At 38.0% G+C, this 16,772-nt stretch overlaps 1 protein-coding gene across 5 annotated transcripts in view; it reads left to right on the forward strand.

Moving 5' to 3' along the window:
* The window catches only part of ANO1 (anoctamin 1), a 116,596-nt gene that overhangs the window by 60,074 nt on the left and 39,750 nt on the right, over positions 1-16,772 (forward strand). For all 5 annotated transcript variants that reach the window (XM_072422079.1, XM_072422081.1, XM_072422080.1 and 2 more), the window contains 2 exons: positions 1,678-2,010; positions 15,382-15,480. In XM_072422079.1, coding sequence (XP_072278180.1) covers positions 1,678-2,010; positions 15,382-15,480 — 432 coding nt within the window. The remainder of the gene's footprint in view (positions 1-1,677; positions 2,011-15,381; positions 15,481-16,772) is intronic.

A 16,772-nucleotide genomic window follows, 5' to 3' on the forward strand; every position in this document is an offset into this window, starting at 1 on the left:
CAAAGCAAGCCAGGAGTCTTATTAAAGCAAAGACATAGAATATTCTTGAATGGCCAAGTCAGTCACCTGATCTGAACCCAATTGAGCATGCATTTCACTTGTTGAAGACTAAACTTCGGACAGAAAGGCCAACAAACAGCATTTGGAAGCTGCTGCAGTAAAGGCCTGGCAGAGCATTAAAAAGGAAGAAAACCCAGCATCTGGTGATGTCCATGAGTTCAAGACTACAGGCTGTCATTGCCAGCAAAGGGTTTTCAACCAAGTATTAGAAATGAACATTTTATTTTCAGCTTTTAAATTTGTCCAGTTACTTCTGAGCCCCTGAAATGAAGTGACTGTGTTAAAAAAAGGGTTTAGTTCCTCACATTTTTATGCAATCTTTTTGTTCAACCCACTGAATTAAACCTGAAAGTCTGCAGTTAAACTGCATCTGGGTTGTTTAATTAATTCCTCAATCCTTTTTGCATTTTACTAAAGGTAAAACTGTATTGGCATTATTGTCTGTTTGTATAGTGGCAGCTGTAACATAATAGGGTAAATAAGGCCACCCCTGTGGTTTGTTTCTAGTGTGAATTTCAATGAGGAAACTTTCATATAACCAATGGACATTAATTGAACCTCCTAAATGTTCTAGCACAGGGCACCAGAATGCATGGTGGGGTATAACTGAACATTGCAGTGTGTTCCAAAGCTGGTTCGTTGTGAAGGTATATTGGGGTACTGTTCGTAACTAATGACACCAAAGTGGGTGTTTGGTATCAACATATAGTTTGGTTTTAGGATGACAAAGGCATTTGAGACAGTTGTACATTGTGTGTGTTTGTGTGTACACTTATTAGTTACAAGAGATTTTTTTTAAATGTGTGTTTTTTTTTTTTTTTTTTTTACTATAGATAACATCAATTCTTATCTCTCATTTTAACAAATCAGGCCTAATGTGTCATTAATAAGAAGTTACTCTTACAGCAGTGCCCAATTTAATGACTCATTCCTCAAAATAAATCGACTCTCTGAGTGAATGCCCATGTCCTAACAAGCTTTCCACGACACAATCTGATAAAACTAGTTTATTATGAGTAATCTTAAAGGTGTGGACTAGGCATGCAGTTTGTGTCAATATGTTTAAACTGATTTACTGTTTCCTACCGGTGAATATGAATCCATAAAAAGAAAGGTAACTGTATACAACTTCTATGGAAACGGAGAGGTGTGCACTCCCTTTCCTCCCCGTTTTGGCTGAGGTTGTGCTTCTAGGATGGCGTCTGTAATGTACAATGTGCTTTATTTTTATCGAAATGTATTAGCTGTCTACTTTTCCTCCATCATAGGTTAAACTACTCTAAGTCATCCACTATTGGTACTTGATTAAAAAATTAAATTATTTTGACATTTGAGATCAAAATGGGGACACCTTTTTAGCACAAATCTTTTTAAGAAAATGGCACACCCCTGCCATGCCCCAAAAAATGTAATTAAAACACACGATAAATGTTCAAACTCACAGATGATTTTTTACCACTACATTTTCTTTTGTACTTTTCCTCAGCACTGCATATTATACACGACCTTTACAAGTGGTTACCTGACAATCTTTTTAGTGTTACTTGGCTCTATATAACTAGAGTAATGGTGTTGTTAATGCACGAAATTACATTTGATATTTTTCTGTTTTTGCAGCTACTGAACTCTCTGGGAGTGGATCAGGACCCTGCCTGTAAACATGGTCTGTGCTTCAGAGATGGTCAGAGGAAAGTGGACTATATTTTGGCTTATACCTATAAGAAGTCTTCCAGTAACCGAACACCAAGTAAAAAGTCCCATCATAATAACTCTGTGCACTCTTCTCGGGGGGCTAAAGAAAGCCACCATCTTCCTGGTGGAGGTGCTGACCTAGAATTTGCAGAAACGGAACCCAGAATAGACTACCATGAAGATGACAAAAGATTCCGTAGGGAGGAATATGAAGGTAACCTGATAGAAACTGGTCTGGAGCTGGAAAAAGATGAAGAGGTAAGGGTCTACATGATTTAAGAAATCTGTTTGGATGTGCAGGCATGATATCTTTAGACACTGCTGCTTGCTTCTTACCAATATATAGTCCTCAGTCAGTCAATAACAGATGTACAGCGGGGGAAATAAGTATTGAACAAGTCAATGTTATTCTCAGAAAATATATTTCTAATGGGGGCTATTGACAAGAAATTTATATCAGAAATAATAATAAAAAAGTTGTCCATAAACTATATGTAATAAAGTGGAATGGCCCAGGGCATAAGTATTGAACAAACAAAGAAAGGAGGTTCAAAAATGCATAGAAAGCCAACAAACCTGAAATATTTATCAGTATTTGAAATATTTATCAGTATTTAAAAAGAAATCGGTGAAATTATTATTAGCTAGTTTAGTCCTAATTGATGGCCCATAAAAAGGTTTCTCATCACTAAGGTATAACATAAGAAGCATCTCATGATTGGTAAAAGCAAAGCGCTTTCAAAGAAAAGAAAACAATAAGTAATGCACTCAACTGACATGGCCTCAATGCACGCTCACAAGACTCCACTGCTGAAGAAAAAGCATGTTGAACCCCGTTTAAAGTTTCCTGCACAACATTTGGAAAAGCTAGTGAAATACAGGGAGCATAAAGTCTGGTCAGATGTAACCAAAACTGAACTCTTTGAATGTCATTGAACACACCATGTGCCATGCGAAATGATACTACACCCTTCATATAATTGAAGGAAAGATGAATGGAGAAATGGTCCAGGACATTCTTGCTAAGAATCCGCTGCCATCTTCCAGGATGCTAAAAATGAAACCAGACTGGATATTTCAGCAAGACAGTGATCCCAGACACAGCGCAGGAATCTCTCAGTTTGTTACAGAGAAAGAACATAAAGCTGCTAGATTCACCGGTCTCTAATCCAATTGAAAATAAATGGAAAGAACTGAAGATGGGAGTTCAAAGAAGAGGCCCTGGGTTTCTTCAAGATTTTGTGTGGTTTGTGTTGAAGAATCATCCAAAATCACACCAGAGCAATGAATGTTACTAGTTTCATCATACAGAAGGTGTCTTGAAGCTGTCATTTCCAACAAAGGCTTTTCTATTAGGTATTAAATACGTTTCAGTAAGTGTGTTCAGTACTTACTCTCTGTGCCATTCTACTATTTTACATAAAACTTACTTCATGGACGTATTTGCTTTGATTTCATTGTATGTGTGGATTACTTTTGTTACTGACATCTGGTGTAAAGTTCAGTTCAATACGTAGTTTCACCAATGTATATGGCAATAGAAAACACCTGCTAGTTGAACACATTTGTAAAAATAAGTTGCAAAAGTTCGAAAATTTTGTTCATTGAGTTTTGTAGTAAAACAGTAATGCCCACTTCTACTCAACCATAAACTTGGAAGCTTGACCAAACATTGTTTATGTTTAAACAGACAGTAGTTTTTAATAGTGCCTGGTCCAATGGCAGTATGCCCCACCACTCTCCTATACAGTATCTAGAGCTGTTTTATTGAGCTAATGGCTATAATCAATAAGAATTGTGAATGGAGAGCTTGACTTTCTGCTCTAGAATCTTTATTATATGCATAGATCTATGTTTGTAGTATTAGGTGACACATTTTCCTAAGTTGATACTGGGTGTGGGCTGCATCAAAAGTATTGTACAGCAGAAGTATACTGGAATGAGCAGTTGAGCTGGCTAGTAGAACAATAGTTTTTAACAGTCTGTATTTTGTTGTTAAAGGGGTTACAAAGAAGTCAGAATATTATTGTTTTGCTATTGTGCAACTTTTTTAATCTTTAGATATCAGGAAGATTTTGAAAAGGTTATGTTCCACCCATTTGATTTTCTCCACTCCCTGCTTCCTTGGTATACAGATAAGTGTATATATCACAGATAAGCTTGCACTAGCCAGGTCTGTCACTTTGTCCTACTGCCAGGTTTCTGAATGGTAACTTTGTGTATTATGACCACGTTCTAAGATACACAAAACCATAAAAGTATATGATTAAAAAAGACTTGTTCTGTGCCAGAATGCTAGCTTTTTATATGCATCCACAAAAAGAATACTACAGACGACATTTTGTAGGAAACCTGCAACATATGTAAAAAACTAAAGGAAGCATTTCAGGGAAGCTAAACCTGTTCAGTTATACTGCTAGTAGATGGGCAGTCAGAAGTCTGTGATTTCTCCCATACATATGTTGCTTTATAACCTTGAAACAATACAAGTTGCCAGATGAATACATACAATTTACTGGGCAGTAGCCTCTTCTTTCAATGTACACCAGAAGATTGCAGCATATGATTTAGTGAAATTGGTGATTTTTGATCCACCAGCTAACTACTAATTAGCTCATCATATGTAGCTTGAGATGGTAATTACAATTATTACTTTATGAAGAAAAATGTAGGAAAAATTTGACGGACTGTGAAGGTTCCTATTTATCCTTGTCATGGTACAGTTTGGAGTTTTTTACCTTCACCTGGTTCTTTCATGTAATGATGTATTATAAAACTCACCATTGCAACTTCCTCAGCTCAGATGTGTCAGGAACACATATTGAAGCTGAAGAAACTATTTGGATGGGCGTTAAAACTTAAGCATGCCAGAACAGGTCCTGTTGAATGTGACTACTACACACACAGTGGACCTATCTAGTCAGCTTCTAGTTAATAAGTACTTGTTCTATACATCTACAAATATAAGTGATGACCGCATAAGGTACCTTTGCCTTTTTCCATTCTTACTGTATGATGAAATAGCGGTTGATGCAAGAGGCATCTTTCATATACATATGCAAAGGTATTTAACTCCACTAACGGGCTATAAACTCCACCATTGGCAAAATAACTTTGCTTTAGATTTGCTTAAACATAGTCCTAAAGTTTTCCTTGATCAGATTTTAAATTGGTGCAGATTGCCTAAAGGAAAATGATTTAAGAAAGCTATTGTTAACTGATCAAACACCCGATTTAGTGTACTCTATTTCATCAAAATATTGTAATATCTAATATGTGTGCAGGCAGTATTAGACCTCTGGTGGTAAGCTAAAAAAAGACTACAGGTCCTCTTTAATAAAATACTTTAGTTTTATTTTAATGTTCGCAATGACAGAATGGTGTCACCACTTTCTGCTTGTTGGACGGCATAGCAGCAGCCCAATCAGAGTGCTCATGCTGACCCATCAACCGCAAAAAGCACATGAGCATCAGAAGTGGACAATGGAGAAGGTGGCCTAATCCATGCAACCTGCGGCTCTTCAGCCTCCTTTCGGCTGCCGCGGGGAGATCTCTGATGGGGGATCCCCTTCCTCCCAAGACACTGCGGAGGAGGGGGATTCCCTATCCGGTGTTCTAATGAAAAAAATCTACCAGTGAAATAAATCTACCACGGGGCGTGTACAAATGGGTGTGTACAATGACATCCCCCTCCTTTGAACCCCAATTCCTCTGGAATGGGGAGATGTACAAAACCAAAAATGTAGGTGCAAGTGGGGGACACCTGTGACTAACACCCCCTAAAATTTAATTGTTAGGCTATCATCAGAACATAAAGAACTCTGCCCATCAAAAAAATCTACCGTTACACATTGCTGGAGGCACCTGAACCCCAATTTCTCTGGAACAGGAAGGGGGTACAGGTGAACAAAATTAGAGGTGCAAGTGGGGGACACCTGTGGCTAACACCTCCTAAAAACTCCACCCATCAAAAAACCCCTACCCTGTTACACATTGTTGGAGGCTTCTAGCACCTAAACCCCAATTTACCTGGAAACGGGGGTACAGGTGAAAAAAATTAGAGGTGCAAGTACGGGACACCTGTGGCTAACACCTCCTAAAAATTCATAAAAACTCTGCCTATCAAAAAAATCTACCCTGTTACACATTGCTGGAAGCATCTAGCATCTGAACCCCAATTTCTCTGGAACGGGGGGGGGGGGCGGTACAGGTGACCAAAATAGAGGTGCAAGTGGGGGACACTTATGGCTAACACCACCTACAATTGAATCGCTAGGGCATCGTCAGAAAATAAAGAACTCTGCCCATCAAAATAATCTACCCTGTTACACACTGCTGGAGGCTTCTAGCACCTGAACCCCAATTACTCAAGATTGGGGGGTACAGGTGAACAAAATTAAAGCTGCAAATGAGGGACACCTGTGGCTAACACCCCTTAAAATTTCATCACTAAGGCATCATCAGAACATAAAGGACTCTGCCCATCAAAAAAAATCTACCCTGTTACGTTAGAAGCCCCCAGCTTCTAATGTAACAGGATGATACGTTAGAAGCTGGAGGCTTCTAGGGGCATAGTTCAGTGTTTAATTTATTTCAAAGAAGGCCTACACATGCACACTTGTTGTAACAGGTAAAATTAAAAAAATATTAAAACTTTCAAAAGTTTATAAACTGTGTTATGTTTTGCGGCTCCAGACTATTTTTCTTTAGTGGAAGAGGAGGCAAAATGGCTCTTTTGATAGTAAAGGTTGCTGACCCCTGGCCTAATCCGATGAATCAACAATTTCTTTTAGATCATACAATACCAATTGCATTATTTACCTAGGGGAGATATGTTCAGAAGATAGGATGGCAAAGGCAGTGATCCGACTGTTTCTATCTAGCCTGTTAAAGTTATGTTAGCATGATGCAAAATCTGTCCGCTTGGCAAACTAAAAGGTGAAACTGTGTCATCATGACTCATTTCTTGCAGATCAGCTATTTCACAATTTATTTCCAGGACAAGCTGGAGAAAAAAATAAGTTTTCCTTTAATTTTCAGCCGCCTTCAGCTACTATAATCTGTTTTTAGGTTTCGGTAGCATGGCAGACATGAAGTCATTGTGAGTTTCTCTTTACTTTTTGGCAAGTAGGCAGACCCCAGACATGATCACAGATGTGTGTGCATTTCCAAGTCATGTGGAGTCTTTTCAGCTTGCTAAGTTTAGAAGAATTTTAATATATCGGCCCTGTGAGACATGATGAGCAGAATCTCTATGTGGTAGAAGGCTGGTAGAGTTCTGCATGCTTTGCATATACTTTTGTCCAAATTCTAATGCTCTATGCAGAAAAAATATTTGCTTTTAGTTCTAAACTTGGTCAATAAAATTATATAAGCACTTCAACATATAATGCAGCCATCATTGCAGCAAGTGCATGTAGACAGAAGTGGCTGCAACAATGAAAATATATATATATATATATATATATATATATAGTAATATTTTAGTGTTTTGAATGGCTGGCTGTAAGGCTGTCAATGTTCATGTCGCAGCATCAATATACAATCTCCTATAGATCTGTCAAGTGCAAAGATCCATCTGATCAAATACAAACAAATGGTGTCCTGTTTTAAATGTTGATTTGTGTAGAAGACATACCTTCTAAAACCCAGTATGCCAGCTTGCAGACTTGACCAGATCCACGGAAAGTCTACCTCCCCAAAAAGATTCAGAATCCCTTGTGATTTATATTAGCTCATCACATAAATAGATGTTTATCTGTTCTTCCTTGTATCAAGACATTTCTTTCCTAAACATTTTTTCTACATGGGTAAAACAGAAGGCTATTCTAAAGCCTAGGGTGGGAAGAAAATATTTAGCTAAAAGGCTCATCCAACTACAACAAAACAAATGGTGCAATGGAATATACCACGTACAAAGAATAGAACAGGCTGCTGAAAAATATGGTATAAAAAATGGTACATGTGTCTCAGTTCATCACACCAGTCCGTAATATGAGTACTACCTGTTGATCCTGCCAGGAGGTATGTTCCTTTTGCAGGAATAGGCTAACGGGCAGAGGGCATTTGCTTTCTGAGCCAAAGTTTGCCATAAGTAACGCACTTAATTACTTTTAGAGATTAATAAATATACCAAAGATTTGGATATGAAATCGAGTCAAGAGACCTTAACCCTAATGGTATATAACATGGGAGAGGCTGGCTGTTTGCACATTCAGTCAGTGCTTTAATCTAAATGTATTTATCAGTGTGTGCATGTGGTATGAGATAATTCAAACATTACACATGAATAATGCAGGTATGAGAAAACAATGATACCTCCTACATTAAACTCTGATAATTTTATGGGAATGTATTGAGAAGAAACCTTTGGGTGGTTCTTGAATTCCTATGACATAATTGATGTTTGTATCTGAGATTGTGTATAGCACAGCTATGTTAGTCTTTTCTGTAGTTTGTTACTCATTGGATGATCACAAGGAAGAATTTGTTGTTACTACCCCTTTTTTTTATTCTCTGTAGCAGGATGCCATAGACATGAAAAATGTCTTTCCATGTTAGTTTTCAGTGGAATAAATTTCACTTTTCAATAATTTTGCAAAAATGTAGACATATTATGTCTGTGTATGCCTTGTTGGCCGAATTTCTTTTTTTTTTCTCTCTTGGACAATTTACTACCTTCTTCGCAGCTACTTGATGGCTTGCAATTTCAACTGCCTATGTGTATATCACAGCAGCTTCGTATGTTTAAATGGTACTTGCATAGCAGGCAGCTCTAGGTTAGGTGGCCTGTAAAACAGAAATGTGTTTTTTTTTTTTCTAGAGTCTGCTTCCATGTTGTGTTCATGTGCAAAGTTATGAAAAGTGGGCAGTTGGGTGGGTGTGGGTTCTCTGCTGCCTAGACATTTGGGTGTGATAGCATGGTGTGTGCACCGCAGTATGCCCTCTGTTCCACTTAATGACCATCTATCCTAATGTCACGTCCTATTCCCTGATTGCCTGGTGGCCAAATCGAGTTGTATCTAACCCAGTCCACCTTGTCTGATAATGTTTTGTTCCTAGTTACAGTGTTCAGGTCTTGTTTCTCCTGTTTTTGACCAGTCTACTCTCCTGTTGTCTGGACCAACCCTTTCCAGTCCTTGTCTATGATTTTGTTCTACCAATGGATACCTCACTTTGCCTTTGTCTCTCATGTGTGACCATTACCTTTGACCCCAGCCCGCTTCTGCCTTGCGCTTTGGCTATTATTTGTGATGCTTTTGGCCCTTCCCAGTCCTGTGGGGTCCTGGTTCTCTGTCAATCCTGAATCATCAAACCCCATCCTTTGTGTACATAAGTCCACAGGGCACCTGAGCCCTGGGACAGTAAAAATAGCTCCACAAAGCTGAGCCTAAGAGGTTGCTAAAGGTGAAAAGGTACGGAGGTAAAATGAGGGCTTGGCATTTGATAACCATTGACGCAGGACCAGGGCCTTACAGAAGCCTAACAAATACCTTTTTCTTAGGTACAGTGTTTCTCTTACTTTTCTGCTTTGTGTTCCCAAATGGAACAAGGATTTCTTAACAAATGTCCAAACTTTAGGTTAGGGAGTAAAACCTTATTATATCAGCTATTTAACTGGGTATTGTGTACTAATCAAATAACTAACCTCTTCAGAAAACTATTGGTAATAAAAAAAAAACCCAATGTGTCCCTCAGTAAAAGTTTATTTCAATAATGTCCCAGGTTTTTAATTTCCCTTTGCAGGATGAGCAGAACTCCCAATCGTATTCTTCTCCTTGCTAGTATGGGAGGACTTGCACATGAATGTTGCTCTTGAAAGATTAAAACCTTTATGCCACTTTAAACTTCTTGCAAAAGTGATAAAGAGCAGAGAGCTCCTGGATTAAAGTTATTTTTCTGGTTCAGGTCCCTGGGGGAAGTTGGTGGGCATTTTACTGCTGTGGGCTCTGTGAAGTGGCCAGTGTTGCTTGACAAACTCTTGAGGTTTTTATGATGAGTTCTGCCCTTACTGCTGGGTACACTAAAAAGGGCTTTCTGTTGCAAATCTAAAAAGGTGCAGTGAGTTTATGGCACAAAACATTGGTTGTTCTTCGGGATGTTAAAATAAAACTAGTTCAGTATGAACTGTATTGAGAATTTATTTTCCTAGAACTACAAACTTATTTAGAAGCATGTGACATATTTGCCCCTAGCTTCAGGCAGTTTTATAGAAACACTAGCACCTTATTACATTCAATTTATATGTGGATCAGATTTAGCTGTAAATATATTAATTCAGTAAATGAATGGTATTCCTACACTTTTACAAATGATAAGATATAGCAACTTGTGCTAGCCATTTTTTTTTTTTTTGGGTGCTGTGGACAAAATCTTAAAATCTGTTCTCGTAAATTAGCTTGCAACAGTTGCCTAAGCAAATTTCCCATTTTCTTCCTCAGTTGTCCTGGTTTCTGTCTAGTGTATAGCCCCATATAAAGATGGTATTTAACTTCAACAGTGCCCTAACCCTTCAAATAAACTTTTTTCAATCAGAGGTTGCTAGGGGTTGCTTGAGCAATGAACAATTTCTGCTTAAAATGTTTCTAACACTTGACACCAATGAGATCAATAATCTTTATCTGTATGGGGGCCATTTTGCCACTGACCCCCATACTAATGTATCTTGAGCTGTAGATCCTATTATTCCTTGGCAAGGGTTCCAAATACACACTGCTACCACATGGGCTCATTTCGCATCTTAAACCACAAGCTGGTGTACAGGAACAGTATGCTTTAAAAAAGTTTGTTAAGGCTTAGTCTACATGGACTGTTTCCCCAGCGTTTAACCTGAGGCTTTTAAAGTCCATGTTTGAAGTCCCTATGCATTCCAATGGGCTAATCTACACCAGGACGTTTCCTTCAGGCACGTTTTTGAGCGTTATCTCAAACGTTGCTTGCAACGTTTAAAAATTTAAACGCGAGAAAACGCTTGAAAACGCTTCCATTAAACTCAATGGAGGCTTTTTCAAGAGTTTTTAAGCTTTTATGAAAGCTTCCATTGAAAACAATGGGGGCTTTTATAAACGTTTTTAGTAGGACTTTGGAATCTGGAAGCCCCCTTTAATAAGGAGACTCCCAGATCTCCACCACCCCACCCTGGGGAATGAGTACATGGGTACATAAAACCCCTTACTCATTCCCTGAAAGGGTTAAAATGTGTAAAAAAAAAAAAAAATTGGACGAGGCTTTAATGTCAAATTATTTTATTAAATGTGTGTGTAACAAAACTTTTTTTTTTTTTTTTTTTTACAGGTTGACTCAATGACAGGATGATTTCCAGGGTTGCAATGAGCACAGCCCAGGAAATCCTCCTTACAGTGAGGGATCGCAGGGCACTAAGGGTAAATGAGGACAAGGCTCTCCCCTTTCACCCCTAGTGCTCTGTGATTAGCTGAGGTTTTACGTTTCTCAGCCATTCAGCACTAGACATGAATGGGGAGCCTTGTGCCCATTCATCTCTAGTGCTCTGTGATTGGCTGAGAAATAGGAAACCCTGATGACAGCTCAAGCATCATCAGGATTTCCCTTTCCTCAGCCAATCAGGGAGCAGAGCAGTCAGCGGAACTTTACTATGCTGACAGCTCTGCTCCCCTGATTGCTTCTGCAGCCCTAGAGGAGCTGTGACATGTATTACAGATACAGAACATAGTATACAGAGCATAGTAAAGTTCCGCTGACTGCTCTGCTCCCTGATTGGCTGAGGAAAGGGAAATCCTGATGATGCTTGAGCTGTCATCAGGGTTTTCATATTTCTCAGCCAATCACAGAGCACTAGAGATGAATGGGCACAAGTCTCCCCATTCATGTCTAGTGCTGAATGGCTGAGAAATGTAAAACCTCAGCCAATCACAGAGCACTAGGGGTGAATAGAGAGGCTTGTCCTCATTTAACCTCTAGTGCCCTGCGATCCCTCACTGTCAGGAGGATTTCCAGGGCTGTGCTCATTGCAGCCCTGGAAATCATCCTGTCATTGAGATAACCTGTAAAAAAAAAAAAAGTTTATTTACACAAACACACACATTTAATAAAATAATTTACCATTAAAGCCTTGTCCAATTTCTTTACACATTTTAACCCTTTCAGGGAATGAGTAAGGGGTTTTATGTACCCCTGTCCTCAATCCCTGAAAGGGTTAAAAGCAAAACTTTTTCTAAATGCTTATGGTAAAAGCATTTATAAAGGTTTTTTAATGTTAAGCTTTAAAACGCTTGTAAAAGTGCATAAAAACGCATATAGGAACGTGTAGCAGCGTGGTAGGAAGGTTTATATGCGTTTTTAAAATCGTTCATGTAGACCCAGCCTTAAATAGTCAGTTTTTGAGCAATAATTCATCATCATAATCCACATAAGTGGTGTGACAAGCATGTATCCTTTGTCTACATATCATAGAATCTGTTATTTTATTCCTATCAAAAGGTAGTTGAGAAATGTACTCCTAGGGAAACCAAGAACTCAAGGGAGAGCCACCCCTGTGCCAATATAGAAATGTTACTTACTAGGAAATAACTTTATACCACATAGGTATAGGCAAACTCCAAAGTAAATTGTACATCTAATTGTAAAATAATAAAGAAGGAAAATGTAATATACTACAACTGGGCCCTAAATGTATAGAAGACTTTGACAGTAATATTCCCTGTCCATGCATTGTGTTTTCTATTCCTTATGATGTATAATGTATTTTAAAGTAATTTTTTAAAACATAGAATTAGAAGTAAATAAAGTAATACTTTAGTGCTTTTAGTCTTTGTCACCATGTAGGACTTAAGCATTTTCATTTAAAACAAAGTTGTAAATCATGCTTGTACACATGATATAGACTGCTAAATTCTAGTATATTGTAATAAATACATGTGTGCGTCTGTCATTTAAATTGGCGTGCTCTGTGTTTACCTGTGGACTTCTTCAACCTTTATTAAACCACAATGATTTGTATTATGTATAATCTGACCCAGCTGGTTTGTGTTGTTGTCATCTTTATGTAATATTATATCTGGATCTCTATGGGTGTACAAGTGCAGACCTTTGTTTGCAGTGTACTTGGCCACAGGTGGTTTGTTCCCACACGAGGCTTATCCATGCATGGAACAAAATGGCTACTGTCATCCAACCCAATTCTAACCACCAGTCAATACAGTGTAGCTCCCAATGTCTTCCTAAGATCGAAAGTATCTGGATATATCTAAACGAAGGTTTAAATTATCTTGAGTTATTTGAGGTATCTGGGTATATAAAAACAGAAAAAGACTCCTAACCCTTTTCCAGTCTATTTAAAACAAACAATGCTGATCCTGAGCTTCAGGGTTGGTGATCATTCTTGAAATTTGAAAATTCACTAAAAAATTTGGATTCAGAACATCCAAATTTAAATCGGAGTTTATCATGCTAACTGTGTCAAGGGCAGATCTTCCACCCAATGACCACAGGCTAATGAGAATGCCTCCTCCCCGTTGTTTCCTGACCGTGGGAATATAGTCCATTGATTGCAGGAGTTACAAACTGCATTAAGCATTCTCAATGGCTGGTGATTACAGGGTCATCCCACCATATACATTACATAGTTACATAGTAGGTCAGGTTGAAAAAAGACATAGGTCCATCAGATTCAATCACTAGGGAAATAAACATATGCCAGATATAAAACCCTATGGACATAGTTGGTCCAGAGGAAGGCAAAAAAAACCCTGGTACTATTTGCTTCAACAGGGGAAAAAAAAATTCCTCCTAATTCCATCAGACAATCAGATGTTCTTTGGATCAATGGTCACTGTTAGTTTTACGTTAGATCCCTATTCTGTGCTTCTAGAAAAAAATCTAGCTTTTTCTTAAAGCAATCTATAGTAGTTGCTGAAACTACTTCCTGAGGGAGCCTATTCCACATTTTCAAAGACCTTACAGTGAAGAATCCCTTCCTTATCCGGAGCTTAAACTTCTTTTCTTCCAGTCCCAAAGAGTGCCCTCTTGTTCTTTGTAATGATTTCAAAGTGAATATTTGGGAATAGAGTTCTATTAGTGATTTTCAACCACTGAGCCGCCTTACACTGGTGTGCCGTGAGAGATCTTCAGGTGTACTGTGGGAAAGTATCCAATTACCATTGTCGAGTGTCTGTGCTGTAGTGACTGGCAGAGTAATGTAATACTCTTCCATGCCAGTGGGTGGCAGTAGGTAGCTTAATTCCCTTGTTTATTCTTAGAGACAAGAGAATTGGCTACAAATTGTCATTTTGTAACATTTTTGATTTGTGGTGTGCCGCAGGATTTTTTCACTGTAAAACATGTGCCTTAGAACAGAAAAGAATGTTGGATGAACCGGCAAAATGGCTGTACCAGACCATAGGCATCCATCCACCTACTCCATAGTTTGCACTGTGACAGCTAATGTCCATTTGTATCTGTTTCTGGTTAAACTGCCATTAGTTAAGATCATTTAGTGTACCTTTTGTAAAACTAGTAACAAAATGATACTGCTGAATCAGTATAGGGCAAGGATCAATGACTTCATATGAATTATGATGCTGCATGTAATAAAGACATGCACTATATGTCAAAGTATAAAAACAGAGTTCACGTATTTCTAGTAAATGGTACTGTTAATGATAAAGTATAAAAAGATTTTTGATGATTCTGCGCTTCTAACTTAGAGGGTACTGTTTGGGGTGCCCTTTTTCGGTTCCAGAATGACTATACCCCTGTGCACAAACCAGCTCCGTAAGACGTGCTATGAAAAAACTTAGGTTGGAAGGAATAGAATGACTTAAATACTGATTGTGAGCCAAGTCTTCTGGTCCAACCTGACCTCACAAATGCTCTGGGCATGAGCACAAATTCCCACAAGCACACTTCAAAATCTTATGTAAAGCCTTCCCAGAAAAAATGTGAGCTGTAATACCTGAGATTAGGGAGGCCAACTTTTTTGTTTTTGCCCATGGTTTTGGAATAGGATATTCAACAGATATATGTAGGTGTGGTTTGTCTGGTTTTTGTTTTGAGCTTATAACCATACTAATACAGAGTTGCTTTAAAACAATCACTCGCCAAAACTGAAGAAAATGTTTGTTTCCCCTTACCTTTTTGTCTTTTGTAATTACATAAGCAAAATGACTACTAAGAACGTTATTGCCAAATCAAAACACCCATCACCATAATAACTCGTGTGACCCATACAGGTACAACTGCTAGTCCTGCTAGTACAATAATAAAAAGTATCCGCACATGTGTAATCTTTCATCTTTAGGCTTTCTAACACAATATTTCTTAATGGCATCAGCAGTAAGAGTGGTCTCTAAGAGAAGTAGGTGCCTTTAAAACTTTATGTACTGCATATAATGAGTATGAATGAACATTTTGCTGTAGTATTCCCCTATATTGGTGTATTTTTGCATATGCATTTGATGAGAAATTTTCTGTTCTAGGCTTTGCACGCTACTGTACTCTGTAGTGGCTAATCAGATTTTCTCAGCATATCATGTGACCATAAAAACATACTTATAGCTATAAAAATGAACTACATTGATAAGCCACTGGATCCCTGTGTGTATTTAATCTGGTGTGTATTTAATCTTTTTTTTTTTTTCTCTTTTGGTATAGACGAAGATGCATGGTGTGGGATTTGTGAAAATCCACGCTCCCTGGAATGTCCTGTGCAGAGAAGCTGAGTTTATGAAACTTAAGATGCCAACTAAGAAGGTATTTGCTAACAACTCTTCATGTTAATCATAAATAACCCTGGACACATTTATATATAGAGAGTGCTGTATGCAGATTCTACAGCTCAATGAAAGATATAGGCTGCCAGGTAGCATTTTAGTTATTTTAAAATGAATCCTAGCAATAGGCTTAAAGAAACAGTAAAGGCACCATAGGCCCAATGTAGGATGTTAAAATGCATTTCCCACCACGACTTGCTGATCATTGACTTAATAATTCTTGCCTAACCCGCTTGTAACATTTGCCAAATATTTTCCTTGTCCAGCTGAATCAAGCAGTTTGTTTGGGTTCCCAATGTAATGTTTGTTACCTCTGAATTCTGCCAGTGGATTCATTATCTTTTCACAGGGGGACAATGCTGTTCATTTTGCAGGTAAATTGCACAACAGAGTTGTCACAATGTGGACAGGTAGGTCTCGGGCTTAAGGTAAACCACAAACATGTTAAAGCTCAAAGGAGATTTGAAGTCGCAGCTCTCACATTTTTATAGGAGTATTATATATTTTTTTAATTCTGTTTTTACATAGAGAAAGTGTTAATTTCTGCAGTCAGTATGTGTAGATGCTGCTGATTGTTTTCACAATTTCTAGTAAACTCTAGAGGGCAGCAGCTGTAATAGCAACGTCCTGCCTAAAAAGAAAAAAGTCCCATGATTGCTTGTTTTGCGTATCTTAGATGTGGTAGTTTACACTTGTAGTCTCAACACTCTACAGCACAATGAGATGGCTACAAACCAATACAATTTGAAGGGAGCATGAATTGTCGCCACAGGCGTTAAGTATATGTGCTTTTCTGCAAAAGATAGAGGGTATCTATTGATGCTAATAAGGAATTATTAATTATAATTAATCAGACACATGATTTCCAGCAGTATTAACAAGTAGTTTTTTCTTTATCTTTAATTCGGGTGCAAATGGGTAGGTGAGCCATCAGTTGCAGAATCTGGCAACTAAGTGGTTAGCTGCTTTATCCAACACTGTTCTAATCTCGACCTACCTTCTAGAAAAAATAACTGCATGCAAGAAAAGCATGATTGTAATATTTCAAGAAGCATGTTGGAATAAGAAACAATTGACTGAGGTGCTACACTTACTAATGCATGCTGCAAAAAATGATTTTAAAGTATAGTGGACTTCATTCAATAATGTAAAGTGTACATCAAGAATAATTTAAGGAAATGTAAGAAAACAGAACGTTAGATTAAACTCATCTTGCAATATGAAATGTATGTAAGGGAAGTTTAGTCTTTATTAAATAGGATTCTTGCAAAC

The sequence above is a fragment of the Pyxicephalus adspersus genome, chromosome 9 (genome assembly GCF_032062135.1).
Source record: "Pyxicephalus adspersus chromosome 9, UCB_Pads_2.0, whole genome shotgun sequence".
In the NCBI taxonomy this organism is placed as follows: Eukaryota; Metazoa; Chordata; class Amphibia; order Anura; family Pyxicephalidae; genus Pyxicephalus; species Pyxicephalus adspersus.